Source organism: Nilaparvata lugens, chromosome 9, assembly GCF_014356525.2.
Source record: "Nilaparvata lugens isolate BPH chromosome 9, ASM1435652v1, whole genome shotgun sequence".
NCBI classification, from domain to species: Eukaryota; Metazoa; Arthropoda; class Insecta; order Hemiptera; family Delphacidae; genus Nilaparvata; species Nilaparvata lugens.
Window position 1 is genome coordinate 24303558 of NC_052512.1, and position 18345 is coordinate 24321902.

The window sequence follows — 18345 nt, forward strand, 5'->3', positions numbered from 1 at the left end:
CCACTGTCTAGTTTGACTTCATTCTTTGCTTCATTGTAATGAGATCTGTAGTATGTGATTGTTATTTGGGCTGTGTTCCCACCCGTGAGACGCTGATCAAGTCGTGTGATATTTCCATTTCCTCCACTGTTACTGCTTCATCATCTGGGTGAGCAATTTTTACCACAACAATTGTACCGTCATTATCATATTGATTTTATTCGGTAGAAAATCCTCCTGCAAATAATAAACGGGTGGAAGTTCATAGGAATAATATTCGAAATGAATAGATAAAAAAATCCAGGGCTGGTACGTTTTTTAAATAGTTTTGAAAAATCGTTTAATAGCTTATGAATTGACTGGAGTCATAAATTTCGCTAAAGAACAGTGGCGGCGCTTCCATAAGGGCCAAGTGGGCCGGGCCCACCCAAAATGAAACAGTAAAGTACATTTTCAAATGTTTTAGGTTAGTTGTTCAATGATTTATTTATTTATTTATTTATTTATTTATTCCTTGAAAAAGCATTACAATAATTCACAATTTAGAAATATAACAACAAAATGAATCAATAGGAAATACAAATAAACATAAGGAACTACTTCCCCAAAAGAGCAAGCTCGAGCTTGGGGAAGGAGAAATGATATACGATATAAATTGATTTCGAACTGTCAACTGGAGAAAACTCTTGTTGAAATACCATGCAAAAATCATCCGTGGCCATCGTAGAATACGTACGAGTTCAACGATGGCCACGAATCATTGCGTAGCACATTGCAGGGCCCAACAATTCAGGCCCTTCTTGCTCTCATAAGAACGTATTGGCAAGGCAATGCAAGCCGGCGGCGCTGGACTGGCTGGGAGTAATACATCAGTATACGGAGCAAGTGGGCCCCTTTGAGTTGGCCCATTAGACGTTGATTCACACTATTCTCGCTTGGACTGCTGAGCGCCAGTATAGTTTTGTTTACATCGGTTTACATCCCATCATGTGAATTGCATCCGAATTGGCAAACAGGTTGTTTTATCTATATATATATATAAAAGCGAAATGGCACTCACTCACTGACTGACTGACTCACTCACTCACTCGCAGAACTAAAAATCTACCGGACCAAAAACGTTCAAATTTGGTAGGTATGTTCAGTTGGCCCTTTAGAGGCGCACTAAGAAATCTTTTGGCGATATTTTAACTCTAAGGGTTTAAAGTTCTTTTAGCATGTATATTCTTCTTATTCCAATATCTTAAAATTATTATAATTGAAATGTCCATACCATATGTTAATATAGAACTATAATCTAGAGAGAGTACCTCTTCGAAACAGTTATTAACTGGCAAATAAATTAATAATTTTGTCAGGTTTACATTAAGTTGAGATGACTTTGTTAGGTTGGCACCAAGTTGAAGATTTAAATGCATTTATCGCGGAAAAATTGATTGGGCACTGCTACTTCAATCCTGGGAATATTATATTACTAGCCGTCAGGCTCGCTTCGCTCGCCATATCCGTTTAGCCAGACGTTTAGTCTGGACCCCCGACTGGATTGTCCTAACATGATAAAAATGCAGGCGAGCGAAGCGAGCCTGCTAATCTCATTCTTGGACAATCCAGTCGGGGGTCCAGGGGGGCGGAGCCCCCTGGCTAGACGGATATGGCGAGCGAAGCGAGCCTGACGGCTAGTAATTTTATAAAGTAATAGGTTAATACTTTTACCTACTTTTGTGCTAATATTTGCATAGATTAATTAGTTTATCAATAATCCAATTGTAGTGTCTACTTTGACAAGTCTTTTGGTGAGTTATATTATATTGTTTTAATTTAGTTCATAGGATAATGACATAAACTACCTTTGTAACAACTTGTAAAGTTGAAAATGCTTCATAAAGCACCCCCACTTTCAGCCTCACCCCCAACAATTCCCACCACTGGCCCATCCAACTGTTCAGGTCAAGCGCCGCCACTGCTAATAAAACAATATTATTGGTCATACAATATGGAATATCGCTTGTTTTAGGTGGAGCAGCAAATATTATTATTTACTTAGCAATAATTTCTACTGAAAACTATATAGTCTCTAAAAGCAGTACCTTATTTATGAATGAGTCACTAACAATATAATAAATGTTTATTATTCCACACATATATGCTATCAAGAAAACCTTAGGAATGGGTGACATGTAGCGGAAGTCACAACATACATTGGTGCTTGTAATAATATATTGTAGCTCTGATTTTTTAATATATTGTTTGGATACATAAAGCTGCGTACACATATTCGTGCTTCCAACCCGCACCGAGCACGCTCCTCCCTCGTACCGCCCTCGTACCACCATCGAACCACAGTCGGACCGCCCACGCACCCATCATGAACGTTACGGAAGATGTTAGATCTTCTCGCGTTCCCCGGTCGAACGACTCTTGCTCGCCGGTCGATCATCAATCGCTCTGCTCGAGTGACGTTCGGTTGCGGAGCAGAGCGAGAGTCTGTACGCACCTTAAGAATAGTTCAGAACCAATTTTTTTCATGAAAAATCTCAAAAACACATGAATTTTTTGCTTCATCTATCATCACTAACTTCATTGTCCTCGAATTGAAATTTCTCACATTGATATAGGTTTCTAAGATCATATTCTATCAGAATCACCCCTTAGATGCACTAACTTTTAGTATTTAGAAGTGGAGAGACGTGCAAATTTGTTGAAGGGAAGGGAAATCCAAGTTACCCGATTCTAGTTAATATAAACTTTTTGGGGAATTAGTGAATTAGTCCGGGCGCAAATGTCATGAAAAAGGCACTCTGTGGTCATTTTTGAGTAACAGCCGTGGAAGATGTCTCAATTTCTTCGTTAGGTCCAGCATTATAAGGATCGTCGATGATGATAAGTCGCAAACATTTCAAAAACAAGATGGCTGCCAAAATTTTTAGGGTTTTGCTACATCGCTTGTATTTCAATAACCGTTCAAAATATTGAACCGTTTTTTGAACGAAAATATTTCAATTATCTTTCTCTACAAATTTTGTTCTATAAACTTTCCCTCTAAAACGCATATCTTATTAGTTATAACCTTCAAAACCCCCCAAAAAAAATTTCCAATTTTTTCAAATTTCTTTTCATTTTAACTTTTTTTGTGCACGGAATACAGAGAAATTTTAAATCTATAAAATTTAGATCTTTTCTTCAGCTTAAAAAAAATATCTTCATGCCCAGTACATCAAACAAATGTGTTCTCCAGCGCCCTCCAAAGAAAACCCTGCATGATTTCTGGTGCGTTTTTCCATACCCATGAGGTAACAAGCTAGAACTATCAAGTCGATCATCACGAAGAGATTGATACATTTTCCAAGTGTGTACCTCCAAGGAGTCATTAGTTATACGGTTTTATATTTGTCTAGTTTTGGCATAAATTATGGAGAAAAAAAAAACATGTTTTCCGCTCTCCGCTGCAAACAATACTTTTCTCTCTTTTTCCGATGACGCCCTACTGTACCAATAATATCAGTGTTTGTTTACTGTAAATTATAGTCATTCATTCATTCATAGTGTAATGTATTGAGAAATAATATGTTTAATTATTTACCATGGGAACTGAACTTTACCATGGGATTTAGAATAAATAGTTATTACTTGATCTGGCCTAATGACATCAAGTTAATGTTGTATTTTGTCTTATTCAAGTGAATAAACGAATACTTAACACATAGGGTGAATTGTCAAATTTTGTCCCCAAAAAATCAGATTTTAAGAGTTCAAGTTATATTTACCATAGTATAAGTTGTTGGAATGAGATGAATCTTTCGAATATGGTAGTATGATTGTGGGATGTGGGACCGACATACCACTGAACAATACGACTAACGCAGAGAGACTTTCACACTACATTCAAGAAAACGCGCATTAGTGCAACAGTTTGCAGATGTTTGTATCATACTCGGGTGTTTCTATCAGATGTTTTCCAAGTCACAGTGACTGTGATTGTGGTACACAAGCTAGGGGAAGCGTAGTGCTCAAGCGATAGTGGTTCGTCTGCAACCGGCCTAAGTCGTATTTTTCTGTGGTATGTCGGTTCCACATCCCACATGCGATAGTGGTTCGTCTGCAACCGGCCTAAAACTTAATTTTTTGGCCAGATCAGTCACTGATTTTTGAAGTCGAGACACAAGAATTGGCCTCTAATGTTATATTTAGGTACTTTATGTTGTATTAATAGAATGAAATATATTAGGCTATAAGAGATGAGAGAATAGCACAATGAATCATAGGCTAGAGTTATGGAGCTCCAACTATGAAATCTGCAAATCTTCATACCTCCTTATGGAAGCACAAACAAAGTAAACCCAAGGAAGGGTTCCTTATTCTGTGATTGAAGCTAATTTGAAAAGGATTTTTCCAACAACAGTTCAACAACTTTTATTAACATCAATTCACATTTATCTAGTACAAAAACATTGCTCCACAAACTTACAGAAAGTAGCTTGGAAAAATATATAATATATTATTTCCAATTCACATATTTATTACATATTTATGGCATTAGTAGCCGAAACATGTCGTGACGAAATCATTTAAAAGGGTAGGCCTACTCAGATGTATATTTTTATTTATATTCAAAAGTAGCCCTAAATAAAAAAGACAATTATCACATACCAATATTATTATGCAATCAATTAACTATGGTGACATTTACTTCATACTGGTTGAATGAGAAGCATTCATGATGAATAGCCTACTGACAGTTTTAAGTGAATTGAACAGTAGAAGATTTCAACTATTGTTTTAATAATCAATCATTAGATTGGAATTTCTAGTTTCTTCACTTTGGACATAAAATTGGACACAAATTCTTGGAAGTGAAAATATAACCGATCTTTTGTAAATTTCACTGTTTATGAAATTTGTTTTGGGATAGGCCTGTTGCTCTCATCCAGTCATCTATATAATATATAAAAATGAATGTCTGTTTCTATGTATGTTTGTTTGTTTTTTCCCTATAGACTCGAAAACTACTCAACAGAACGGCAGGAAACTTTAGGAATAATTATGTTGTGTGAATATTGGGGATGGTTTCTGACCAGAAATTTTAATAGGGTTCTAATAATAATTATTTATTAATCCATTTTAAGACCTATGTTTTCGAAATTTTTGGCCGTGCGGCTACCAAAGAACAGAAAGTTGATCATGATTCAAGATCCTATATTGTGATAATCTGATATAGCATCTAAAGTTACCAGCTGTATAATAAAAACGTCACCCTGTAATAAGTTGTGTACTGGGGCCTTATGTATTACAGGACTTATAAATTAAAATTTTTCAATCCTGTAAAATTGTGTTTCATAAAAATAATTCCACACTTGTAAAATCGCCTGTAATATTCACCTGTATTACAGTTTATTTTTTTTGAATTAATGTTTTTATTGGCCAGCGAGCCTAATATTTGAAAAAAGTGCTACTTAAGTTGTTTTGGAGGAAAATCCACATTATCAAATTTCTGACGATGGACAGATTGCATTCATGCTGGAAAATAACTTTGTTAAGGATAAATAGTTGGGAAATTATAATAACTAGGTCTACTTAACTTTCATAACTTATTATAATAGTTATGTGAGTAGTAATGTTTCAAAAAAGTTAATTATCGAATGTTAATAATTAAATTAACGACATTAAATTTGTTTGATAAAAAACATAGAAAAACATTATGGACATACATTTTTAGAATATTTCCAATAACGCTTTATTGAGGAAAGCTTGATCTAAACCGTTCATAATATTGATAAGTTTCCTGCATCATATTGTAAGAAATTTTGTCCTTGTAAATTCTTGGCCTACGAATAATAACATAGTCATCTTTACCAGAACTAGAACTACTACCCTCATCCATTTTAACACGTTGCCTTTTCAACAAAATGTCGCTTTTCAAGATCCTACCTATTCAATATCTTACAGGTCCAGTAATACAGGAAGTTTCTTTTTATGAAACACAACTATGATAAAGTCCCGTATAATTTACTTGTAATACAGGCAAATGTCTTGTAAATTGTTCTACAGGGAAAATTGTTTATGAAACACAAACTTCTAAAATTTACCTGTAATACAGGAACTTTTCCTGTATTACAGGACTTGTAACTTTTATGAAACAGGCCCCTGGTCTTAAGACGGTGGTTTGGAGTTGAAGTTATTTATGTAGTTGATTGGCACCAGCTGTAGATAATCGTTCCTTAGAAGACCTATACAAATAATTATCACTCTCCTATCATTGAGAAACTGGAAAATGTTGGATAAAAATAATTCACCTCCTGAAAGAGAGTTGTTCATATTGCATTCAATTACTGAAAAATTACAGATATTTACATTTTTTCTTTGAATTTAGCTCAACTTATATTCATCCTAAAATGGAAGATAGAAAGAATATGAAATGATGGGTAAATCTGTGGTTTTTTTACAATTTCTTAGTCTTTTTCATTCAATATGAATAATTACCACAATATCAACTTCTCAACTACACAAAAATGAAAAAAAATTGAATTCTGAGTAATTCATCGTTCATCGCATATTTACTGGACCATCTATTGACAATCAACAACTATGAAAACATCAAATTAATCTTTGAAACAATGAATTAATCTATTTGTTTTTGATTCAACACTTTACTGATAGATATTACTACCAATTGATTGAGAAGAATTTGTTTTCGGAATAATAAATGCTGCATCACTAAGCACATAGGAAGTCCGTCTTGTGAGATGTAAATAAAAATATTGATTGTCAGATAAATTTCATGATTCACCAAATAAAGTCAAGTGTGACATGAGATACATTGACTTTTTGGCGGTACGAAGTTCGCCGGGTAAGCTTATTATAATCACTTAAAACGGTCAGCATTGGTTGCCGTTTATAAGGAATCTGACATTTAAAAGTGGATTTCACTATAGATACTTGTATAGAAAGTTATGGGCCGGTTTCCGAGCTCGGGATTTAGCAAAGTTCTAGACTTTAAACAGCTGGAGTGAGAAAATTGGCTTTCCGAAGCGGGGCATAGTCGCAGTCCACGTTTTAATTAAATTTCGAAAAAAACTAGAAAATTGAACATAAAATAGTGTAAAGTTTCAGCTATTTTGAATTATTTAGGAACAAGGAAAAACGTTTCCAATGATAGAAATGAGAAATTAAAGATTTTTGTAAAAACTGTGACTACGCCATGTTTGAGAAAGTCAATTTTCTGACTCCAGCTGTTTAGAGTCTAGAACTCAGCTGAATCTCGAGCTCGGAATCCGACCCTTAGTGAGATTTACTTCAACAAACTGTCACTACATTTTGATATACAAGCATTTATAGTGAGACTTACTCCAAACTGTCACCATTCATTGAATGAGATTCATAGATATTCATGAAAAATCCAACACAAGTGAATTTAATTCTAGGATAAAAATAATTAAATTTGTCATCGAGAATTTAACAGTGAAGATGTGAATATCTGTTGTAAAATATTTGGTATCTCTGTCACATCCATACATATAAAACCTCTTCCAGCTGGTAGTGCCTGCGTGAGTCTGAAACAGAAAATAATATAAATTTATTAATTCATCCACAAGCTGCCAACATTGGTTGTTTATTATTATGTCTGTATGTGACTGGATCTCGAAAACGATTTTCACTAAATTTGGTACATAGTAAGTTTATGATATTATAAAATTCAATTGCACTAGGTCTCATCCCTGGGAAAACTCGCTGAACGACATTAAAAGGATAATTCATCCTTGGCTGGAACAGCTGAGACTTTCGTCGTCTGTGGATAGTGAAAAGTGAGCGAGTGATTCTGTGGAAAATCATTATATCGCATCCTCAAAATTCATAAGCTGACGTATAGTCAGTTGTAAAATATAAACATGATCATTTTAGAGAATTGTGTTCTGGTCCCTGTTTCATAAAAACTTAGAAGTCCTGTAATACAGGAACAGCTGATTTTATCGGCTATCTTATATTAATCGGCTCATTGGAATGGTGATTCTCCTGTATTACGTGACTTATAAGTTTTATGAAACAGGGCCATTTTTATCAATAAATAAAAATAACGAGCGAAGCTCGGTGCCCCAATATTGTTTTATAAAGTGTAAAGTTAAATGTAAAGATATCTATAATAGATTCGTATGAATCAAAATCAAATCAAAAATTCCCTATTGGTTCTTCAACAACAATAAATATAAAAAAAACTAATCTTCCAGCAAAATATAAGAAACCAATCACCTGCAAGGAAAATCCTGTGCGCAGGTGAGAGTTGCTAATACAAATTCAATACGAATTAATAAGAACTTACAAATATGAAATAAGAAATTATATAATATTTAATAATAAAAGAAGATGATGAATAAGTGGAATAAGGGTGAAAGAAAGAGTGAAAAAAGGAGAAGAGAAAGAATAAGAATGAGAAGTGTATCAATAGAAGAATATTTATATTAATAGATAGATTATTTATTGCATTCGAAATTACCTCTTAGCTTGATCTCCTAAGGAACCAATGAACAAAATATAAGACTCGACTCGGCTATTATCACAGCTCATGGCCTTGACCAGATCTCTGGCGGGAATCGCATAGCGCGACAGGTTCGCGTCGCTCAGCACTATGACAATGGCCTGGTCGCAGTCGGCTGCGACTGCTTCTGTCGCTTCGATCGCGCGTCGTGTCGCCGCCAGAGTGTTGTCACCTGACAGGCAGAACTGGGCATGCGCGTGCATTGTCTGAAAAATGCACATTTTTTACAAAAATATCTAAACGCAAAAATGATCGAATTCTAAGTTACAGCATATGAATTCAAGGTCTTGCGATTCACTTTAATTTAGCAGTTTTGGTTAAATGAGGAGCGTTGGTGTTAATCTAGGGTTCTAAATCATCAGAGTTTATGACCTGGGGCCTGTTTCATAAAAGTTACAAGTCCTGTTATACAGCAAAAGTTCCTGTATTACAGGTAAAATTCAGAAGTTTGTGTTTCATAAACAATTTTCCCTATAAAACAATATACAAGACATTTGCCTGTATCACAAGTAAATAATACATGACTTTATCATAGTTGTGTTTCATAAAGAGAAACTTCGTGTATTACTGGACCTGTAAGATGTTGAATATTTTATCATTGTTTAGACCATCCTAAAACTTTTACAAGTGTAGGTAGAATCTTGAAAAGCGACATTTTGTTGAAAAGGCAACGTGTTAAAATGGATGAAGGTAGTAGTTCTAGTTCTAGTAAAGTTGACTAGAAAAGAAGGCCAAGAATTTTCAAGGACAGAATTTCTTACAATATGATGCAGGAAACTTATCAATATTATGAACCGTTTAAATTAAGCTTTCCTCAATAAAGCGTTATTGGAAATATTCAGAAAATGTACGTCCATAATGTTTTATGTTTTTTATTAAACAAATTTAATTAATGTCGTTGATTTAATTATTAACATTATTGATAATTAACTTTATTGAAACATCACTACTCACATAACTGTTATAATAAGTCATGTAAGTTAAGTAGTTTTATATTTTTCAACTATTTATCATTACAACGTTATTTTCCAGCATGAATGCAATCTGTCCATCGTCAGAAATTTGATAATGTGGATTTTCCACCAAAACATCTTAAGTAGGTAGCACTTTGTTCAAATATTATATTACACTCGCTGGCCAATGAAAACATCAATTCAAAATAAAGGATCTGTAATTCAGGCGAATATTACAGGTGATCTTACAAGTGTAGAATTATTTTTATGAAACATAATTTTACAGGATTGTGAATTTTTATTTATAAGTCCTGTAATACAGGCCCTGTATTACAAGGGTTTTATGAAACAGGCCCCAGGCCCCTGTTTCATAAAAATTGTGAATTTTTATTTATAAGTCCTGTAATACAGGCCCCTATTAAAACCCTTGTATACAGGGCCTGTATTACAGGACTTATAAATTAAATTTACAATCCTGTAAAATTGTGTTTCATAAAAATTCAATTCAATTCTTTATTGCCAGAATTTAACAATGCAACAAATCAAGGTTAATAAATCAACACTTATAAAAAAATTTTCAGGCACCACCAGCAAAAAGAAAAGTCTTTTACCGCTGGTGGGAGTCGCAAAAAGTCCGATTTAAAATAAAAACTAAAAACAAAATACAATTTAAATACAAAATCGAGTTGATGACAAGAAAAAAAATACTTCACTGCAAAAAACAAAAGAGTGATAACGAATTTTGAGAGACAGAAAAAAAATTTCCAATAGGAAAAACTAAAATAAAACAGAGATAAAAATATGACTACCATTCAGGTCTCAGGAATTACAAAAAATAAAATAGAGATTGCTTTAAAATAAAAAAATATATAAATATAGACTATTATTACCACCATTCAGGTCCCAGGGAGAAGAAATACTTTTCCTTAATCAAATCCTCTATTCCCTTCAAATCTACTCTTTGATGAATATCAAATGGAATTATATTGATAAATCTAGAGCTCATATACATCAACTGTCTTCTTAACATGCTCAGCTTAGAATCCTGAACAACATACCTCAGCGAACTGTCTGATGTCAAGTTGTAAAATGTTTTGTCAATCCTACAGAATTTATCATTATTTTTGACTATATATTTGAAGAGTCTCTTGAAATAAAGTTGCCTTACTGTCAAAACTTTGAAATCAAAAAATAGAGATCCACTTGAATGAATCACTAATGTGGTTATCATAGGCTCCACCACAAACGACTATACCATACTGTATTAACGATTGTAGAAAAGCAAAATATATCATTTTAAGGTACTCTAGATTTAAGATTTTATTTATTTTATAGAATTTATAGGAAATGTATTTGAGTTTTTTACAAATAAAGTTTATGTGGGAGTTCCACTTCAAGTATTGGTCAATCATTACTCCCAGATATTTTATTTCACATCAACTTCTTCAATATACGGACAGTTGCATGTGAGTGTGTCTCCACAGTTTGTGTGTAACCTTATTTTTGTTCCATCATTGGGCTTTCCAGCTGCACTCGCGGCGAATCTAATAAATTTGGTTTTAGTAATATTTAAAATAAGTGTATTTGATTCCAACCATAGTTTTATCGTATTCATATTCTCTTCAGCAACCCTATACATATTATTCCAGCTATCTTCGGAAAAAATAATAGCCGTGTCATCAGCAAAAGACACTATTTTTCCATTTTTGATATTTAGTTTTAGGAGATCATTAACATATAAAAGAAAAAGAATAGGGGATAAAAATGTTCCTTGAGGCAATCCAAAGACAGATAAACTAACTGTACTAGTATTTGAATTATTTAAATTGAAAGAAGAATTATTGTTTGAAGAATTATTGTTTAAAGAATTATTGTTTGAAGAATTATTATTTAAAGTAAGAATTAGGGATCTGTCATTCAAGTAGCTTTTCAGCAAATCAAGTGCAACGCCTCTTATTCCCAATTTCTCCAATTTGTGAAAAAGGTTATCGTGTGAAACTGTATCGAATCGTTCTTATCACCCTTCTTGAATATTGGTGTGATTCTAGCAATCTTAAAATGTTTTGGAAATTCAGCTGTCAAGAAAATTGTGTTCATTATATGTGAAATCGGCAATGATATGAGTGCATTTATTTTTAAGTAATATGTTGCTAATTTCATCAATCCCCGGGCTAGAATTATTTTTTAGACATTTTATTACGCCCTCAACTTCAAGCGGAGAGACCGGAGCCATAAATAATTAATTTACAAAATGATGTCCAGGTTTTGAATATTTTAGTTCAACTTGTCTATTAGATTTTAGAATTGACTGAGCATGGTTTTCCCCTACACGAGCAAAGAAATTGTTTAATGTTTGGGCACCAATATTAATTTTCTCATTTTTTACAGACTTTTCATTAATAATTTCATTTATCGATATCACAATTTACCACCTTAAAATTGATATTTTCTTCAAGATATATACATAGGCTATCGCATTTATTCAGTTTAGAGCATTTATTTATCGATTTGTATCCCGGAATATTGAAAGAAAAGAGTGCATCCTCACTAATCCATGTTTCTGTAAGTACAATTATGTCATACATAGTTTTGCTGTCTTGAAGGCAGCATAGCAATTCATTAAAATGTTTATTTAGACTACGTATGTTCATAACAAATATATTATAGAAAGTTACATCTGCAATATTGCAAGAGGGTACATAAGATAGTCATCTATTTCTTCAGTTGAATGGTTATCGGTATCATACAATTCAAAAAGTTCCTCTATTTCCATAATTAGTATGAAACTGATACAATGCATTCTCTCCAAGATCAGAAATCTCTTTAAGAATGATATTCAGCCTTATATGGGCCTTGAAACAATTGTTATTACTATTGTAATTTTTAAAATAGCCACCACAATGAATAATTAGGTGTTTATCGAAATCCATAATATTATTATCAAACGTTATAATAATCAAGGTAGAGATAGTGAAATTGTTCGAAATAGCTGAAAGAGAGAAAGAATTTCTGAAAAAGCATCGACCAGCGGTGCTCTTCTTATCTTACAAATAATTACACCTATCTATCATAATCGTATTTATGAACAGTCCACTACCGACAGCGTCCGCAGAAAGTTCAGGAATATCAGTGAAAAAAGTAAGCGCGATAGGAGAAAATCCGTCAAAAACCAGTACATTATTGTCCATATTACCAAATAACAAGTAATAAAATATATCATTGATCCTATTTGGACTGCCTGGCAAGACTTTGAAGCTGAGAAATGCTGTTAATCTACACTTAAAATAATCAATTGATGAGAAAAATAATTCTACACTTGTAAAATCACCTGTAATATTCGCCTGTATTACAGTTAAAATATTCTAGTTCCTTCATTTTGATTTAATGTTTTCATTAGCCAGCGAGCCTAATATAATATTTGAACAAAGTGATACTGAAGATGTAAACAGGGCCTGTTTAATAAAAACTTAGAAGTCCTGTAATACAGGAACAGCTGATTTTATCGGCTATATTGAGCATGTAATTGGAATGGTGATTCTCCTGTATTACGTGACTTATGAGTTTTATGAAATTACTATAGTGTGGTCCACTTTATAATGGAAGTATTTGATTAACATTGATGTTGCTATCCTTGTCTATCATTCGACAAGACAGATAGCGCTATCTTTCTATGGCTCCGCAACGTTGCCAAACCCGTTTTTAACATTTTAGAAATATCATTTTTCAAGGGAGAAAATCGGCAACGCTGTTCTCATATCTTTATCTATTGCCATTATAACGTGGACCTCACTATAGTACACTTATTAAATGCAATGGACCATTCAATTAATAGGTTTCATGATCCATTGAATTTAATAAGTGAAACCGGACTTTAATAAAAATCTGATGATATTTATTCTCGGCTTGTCAAATACAGTACTATCATTCATGACAGTTCAAACTAGCGTTTATGCTTTAATTTGTATGAATAATGATAATATATATACTCACTTAAAATATAATGATATAGGAGAAGTTATTGTAGTTAAATTTATTGTCTAGATGACCAAATGTTCTAGCCAACTGGAATAATATTGTAACTGATGTTGTTATAGAACATGTACCATGTTATTTCTATTTCAAGTGATTGTAAAATTTTATAATTTTTTTAATCATGCGTTTATAAATATCTAAGTATATTTATAAGTGATGTGGGACCTGGGACACCAGCAGGATGTCCCAGCGGGAGCCGGGCTGGTGACCAGAGTGTCTGTTGATCGGCCGGAGTCCTAATGCTAAACCTGGTATACCGGATGGTGTCCTATTGTAGTGCCGTCCTCAAACTAGATAATCTCTTGACAATTGAAATTTGAGCAATTTTTCATTTCTAGCAAATTTTTTACTTTCCTTGCCCTATTACCATAGGTAAGGAAAGTATTGCTTTCCGAAAAAAAATAAGGTACCCCAATTTCTAAATTTCTATACGTTTTGAGGTCCCCTGAGTCCAAAAAAGTGGTTTTTGGGTATTGGTCTGTATGTGTGTGTGTGTGTGTGTGTGTGTGTGTGTGTGTGTGTGTGTGTGTGTGTGTGTGGTGTGTGTGTGTGTGTGTGTGTATGAGTGTATGTGCGTGTATGAGTGTATGTGCGTCTGAGTACACGATATCTCATCTCCCAATTAACGGAATGACTTGAAATTTGGAACTTGAGGTCCTTTCACTATAAGGTTCCGACACGAACAATTTCGATCAAATGCAATTCAAGATGGCGGCTAAAATGACGAAAATGTTGTCAAAAACAGGGTTTTTCGTGATTTTCTCGGAAACGGCTCCAACGATTTTGATCAAATTCATACCTAAAATAGTCATCGATAAACTCTATCAACTGCCACAAGTCCCATATCTGTAAAAATTTCAGGAGCTCCGCCCCATCAATGCAAAGTTCGATTTTAGATTCCAAATTATCAGCCTACAGATACAATTTAAACAAAAAGAATTAAGTGGAGTAGATTGAGCATGAAAATCTCTACAATTAATGTTCAGTAACATTTTCACCTAAAATTGAAAATAAGCTTTAAATTCGAGAAAATGTGATTATTCAATTGCAAATTATTGTTGATTCTATTAAATCAGTCACTATGAAGAGATAGCAGACCTCATGTGTGTCTCCAGCGTTATTGCCCTGTCACCAGCTGGCTCAAATCTTTGAATAGTAGACTTGAGATGTGCGGGAACAATAGCGTCAGGTGATCAATTTTCATAACGGCAAGGAAAGTTGTGTGAGTGCGCCACACCAGATTTTTGAGCTTGACCTAAGAAGAGTTTTCATTTGACACGTTTTGCTACAATAGAGTTATAATTAAAATCATTAGATCAGCAATTATTTCATCTCTAACCTTCACAGTTTTGGGAAAATTGTCTCAGAACCAACCTTGATAACATCCAGTCTGTGCTTGTTGTTGGTGGGAGGTTGGGTGGGGGAGACAAATTTGATTTCGACCTCCTCTCCCGAGTGGCCGACGATGTCGTATTGGAATTTGGACTCGTAGCCCTGCAATGCCTCCATCAGCAGAATCACTGCTTCCATTTCACGGTCCAGCCTGCCGTCGTACCCATTGAACCTGTATGCGACAATCAACAAATAATGATAAATCAATATCCATAGAGTGAGAAATAAAGTATTGTTGCGGGTTTCTACACTAATAAAACACTTGAAGCAATTTATACTTTACTTTTTTTTACTCCGTGGCTCTACAACCCATTGAGGGTCTTGGCCTTCCGCAATATGCCTCTCCATTCGTCTCGGTCTTGCACCTTTCTCCTCCAACCTCTGATACCCATTTCTTTCAGGTCATTCTCTACGTCATCAATCCAGCGCATTCTCGGTCTTCCCTTTTATCTTCTTCCACCTGGATTCATTCTGTGGACTTTTTTCGCACTCCTGGAGTCACTCATTCGTTCAAGGTGTCCCAGCCAGCTAAGACGCCTAACTTTTATCTCACTCACAATGTCTGGGTTTCCGAAAAGCTCTCGTAACTCCTGATTAGTACGTATCCTCCATTCTCCATTACTGAAGATAGGTCCATATATTTTCCGGAGGATTTTTCTTTCCCAGACATTAAGTAGCGCTTCGTCTTTTTGAGTTAGGACCCAAGTTTCTGCACCATAAAGCACTACTGGTCTAATAACGGTGATATATACTTGTATTTTCACTTTCCTAGTGATGAGCCGGGAATTCAAAAAATGTTTCATGGCATAATAGCATCGATTACCTGCTGACAGCTTTGCTTTGCTTTGATATCTACAAGCAATTTATACTGATTAGATTTATTACTTACAACACTATAACACACGGAGGTGAACTAGAAACAACTATAAACTGATAACCACCTAATAAATTATCACAAGCATTAAATAATATAAATAAATTTATAAGAATAACTGTCACCAAGAATAATAACTGTATGAAAAACTACAAAAGTCTATTATCACTTTATCACTGGTCTGTCACAATTAGAAGAAGCGAACAATACGACTGTAGTCTCTCAACCGACTGCAACACTCGTCATTTATGAAGGCAACAGTAATTTTGAGAAGGATCTGGAGGAGTCGAACACGCCCGACCAATCACAGTGATTGTTAATTACCATAAGGTTCCAGAACGCCCTTGTCATTGGTCGATGGCTCCCTGCACCAAGATGTTAACTCACGGGAATGATCTAGAAGCCCTCCTGGCTCCGCCATGTTGATTACCAGAAGGTTCTAGGATGCGTTTGCCATTGGTCGACCGGAACACACTGGAAGATTCCAGAAACCCCTCGCCTCTAAAGGCCTCATAAAAAACAGTATGTCAATGAGGATAAGGTGTAGGAAAATAAAATAAAGAGAAAACAGCCTCCAAACTTCCGTCGTATCCATTAAACCTTTTTGTTAACAGAAAATGACAATATTCTTCATAAAACATATACTCAGAATAAGATGGAGAAGGAGGAGCAGGAGTAGGAAGAGGAGAAGAAGGAGTAGGAGTAGGAGTAGGAGGAGGAGGAGGAGCAACATCAGGATACGAAGAAGAAAAGGAAACGGAGAAAGAAGGAGAACGAGAAGAAGAAGAAGAACAAGAAATAGAAAAATTAACAAATCAAGATGAAAAAAGCGGAAAATTAGGTGAGAAGAAGGAGAGGAAATGAGTAGATGTGCAACGGGAAGGAAATGATGATGATGGAGGATAGATAGATAGATAGATAGTGTAAAGCGTTTTTTACTCGCCTCACATATGTAGAGAGATTTGCCAAATCATGTAGTGCTGTATTTAAATGCCTCACGTTGGGCCGGCAAATCATGTGGTGCGTTTTTTGAAGGCTTCACACATGTAGAGTGAATCTTGTACTGAATCAATGGTGTAGAGGCTATAAATTTTGCAATGGCGTGTGTGGACGCTGAGTGTACACCAGACAGATTGACTCACTACAAGATTCAATACAATTGTCGGAATCGCGGGAGGCCTAAACGCTCGCTCACCCTTGATTCTTCTAATGACAGATTGTATAATGATGAAATTTTTATAAGCAGTGTAGCGACCGCTAAACACTGAATACGGATACCTTAAAATTATTACCTGTGAAGAATGAGCATACAAAATCATACAGGTCGAGCAAAAACCCCGATGTAGATAATTTACGGGACTGCGTCTCTAATAAGTTCTGAAGGATTAACATACTGTATTTGGACCAAATATCGTTCAGAATATACTTCGAGAACAGAGTCTTGTCGGGTTTTAAGCTCTATTGTAGGAATTTATATGATCTCTGGCTGCATCTGCTGTACAATTGATGTGTTCGCTCCTAAGTCGAGGTTGGTAACAGATAAAAGCTGATATATGAGCAGGTAAGGACAAAGAATAAATATCTCGATCTGACCCCACTCGCTACATCCACTTAGACCTGTTCCAATATCCAGCTTAATTCAATTATTTCAGTGATCGTATTCGATCGGTTCTTGATGATATAGAACGTATCAGACACAATAATTGACAGGCTTAAGAAATAATCGAACTCAGAAAACGAATTAACAAAACTGGAATATATTATAATAAAATATATGATCATACAGTGCAGATTCAGAATTTGATTTACAGATTGATAATAATTTAGCATTGACAAAAAGAGTTAAAAATGTTCTTGTGCTTGCATGATACCATGCGTGATTCGACAGAATTTTACAATTGATAAAATTTAACAGTTTTGAAAAAATAGTGAGAAATGAATAAAAAAAATATTTTTTAAAATTGTTCGGGGTCGTGGTTCTGGCAGCGGAGGATAGTTAATCAACTACAAGTTCTTAGAAATTCTATATGAATAAATTCTAGGCTCTTAATAACTAAAAGCGCTTGTCGGCGTGGCCAATAATTTAACGAAGAAAATTTTTATATTTCTGAACTGTAATATTTTTCGAAGCGTAGATTGGGGCCCCTTTAAACTTATAACTCACGTGAAATTCCTTGGCGGTCGTGGTTTTCTTCTTTAGATCAAAAATCGTTTGATCAGCAGCGGGTCCAGGCTTCGGTTTCAGCACGTGTGGAATTTTAATTTAAATATCTCCTTCACCAAATTATTTAAGGGATGATTTAACTTTAAACTTCTAAATTTATCGATTGATGAAAACAAATTTACAAATAACAAATAGATTGGCCTAAAATATTGGCTCACAAATAAAACATATAAAATCGAACAGGAATTTTTTCACGAATAGGTCTTGGTAACTATAAAGAGATCTGAACGGTGAGGATTTCAAAAGGGAAGTGCTGTCTTTTTCTCTAAGCTTCTTGGCTAGACCTTTCTTCTGAGAATCTCGATGTAATAATTTGCATGAAAATTTGCCATTGGTAGAACGGTTGTGACGTAGACATGACGTC

At 34.6% G+C, this 18345-nt stretch overlaps 1 protein-coding gene across 1 annotated transcript in view; it reads right to left on the reverse strand.

Annotated features, from left to right (window-relative positions):
- Window positions 1-4377: 4377 nt before the first annotated feature.
- LOC111056253 (von Willebrand factor A domain-containing protein 8-like) overlaps window positions 4378-18345 on the reverse strand; it is a 139032-nt gene continuing 125064 nt past the window's right edge. Inside the window, exons 23-25 of the mRNA XM_039435671.1 lie at window positions 14866-15055; window positions 8465-8712; window positions 4378-7526 (exon numbers count right to left, since the gene is read on the reverse strand). Coding sequence (XP_039291605.1) covers window positions 7418-7526; window positions 8465-8712; window positions 14866-15055 — 547 coding nt within the window. The 3' untranslated portion in view covers window positions 4378-7417. The remainder of the gene's footprint in view (window positions 7527-8464; window positions 8713-14865; window positions 15056-18345) is intronic.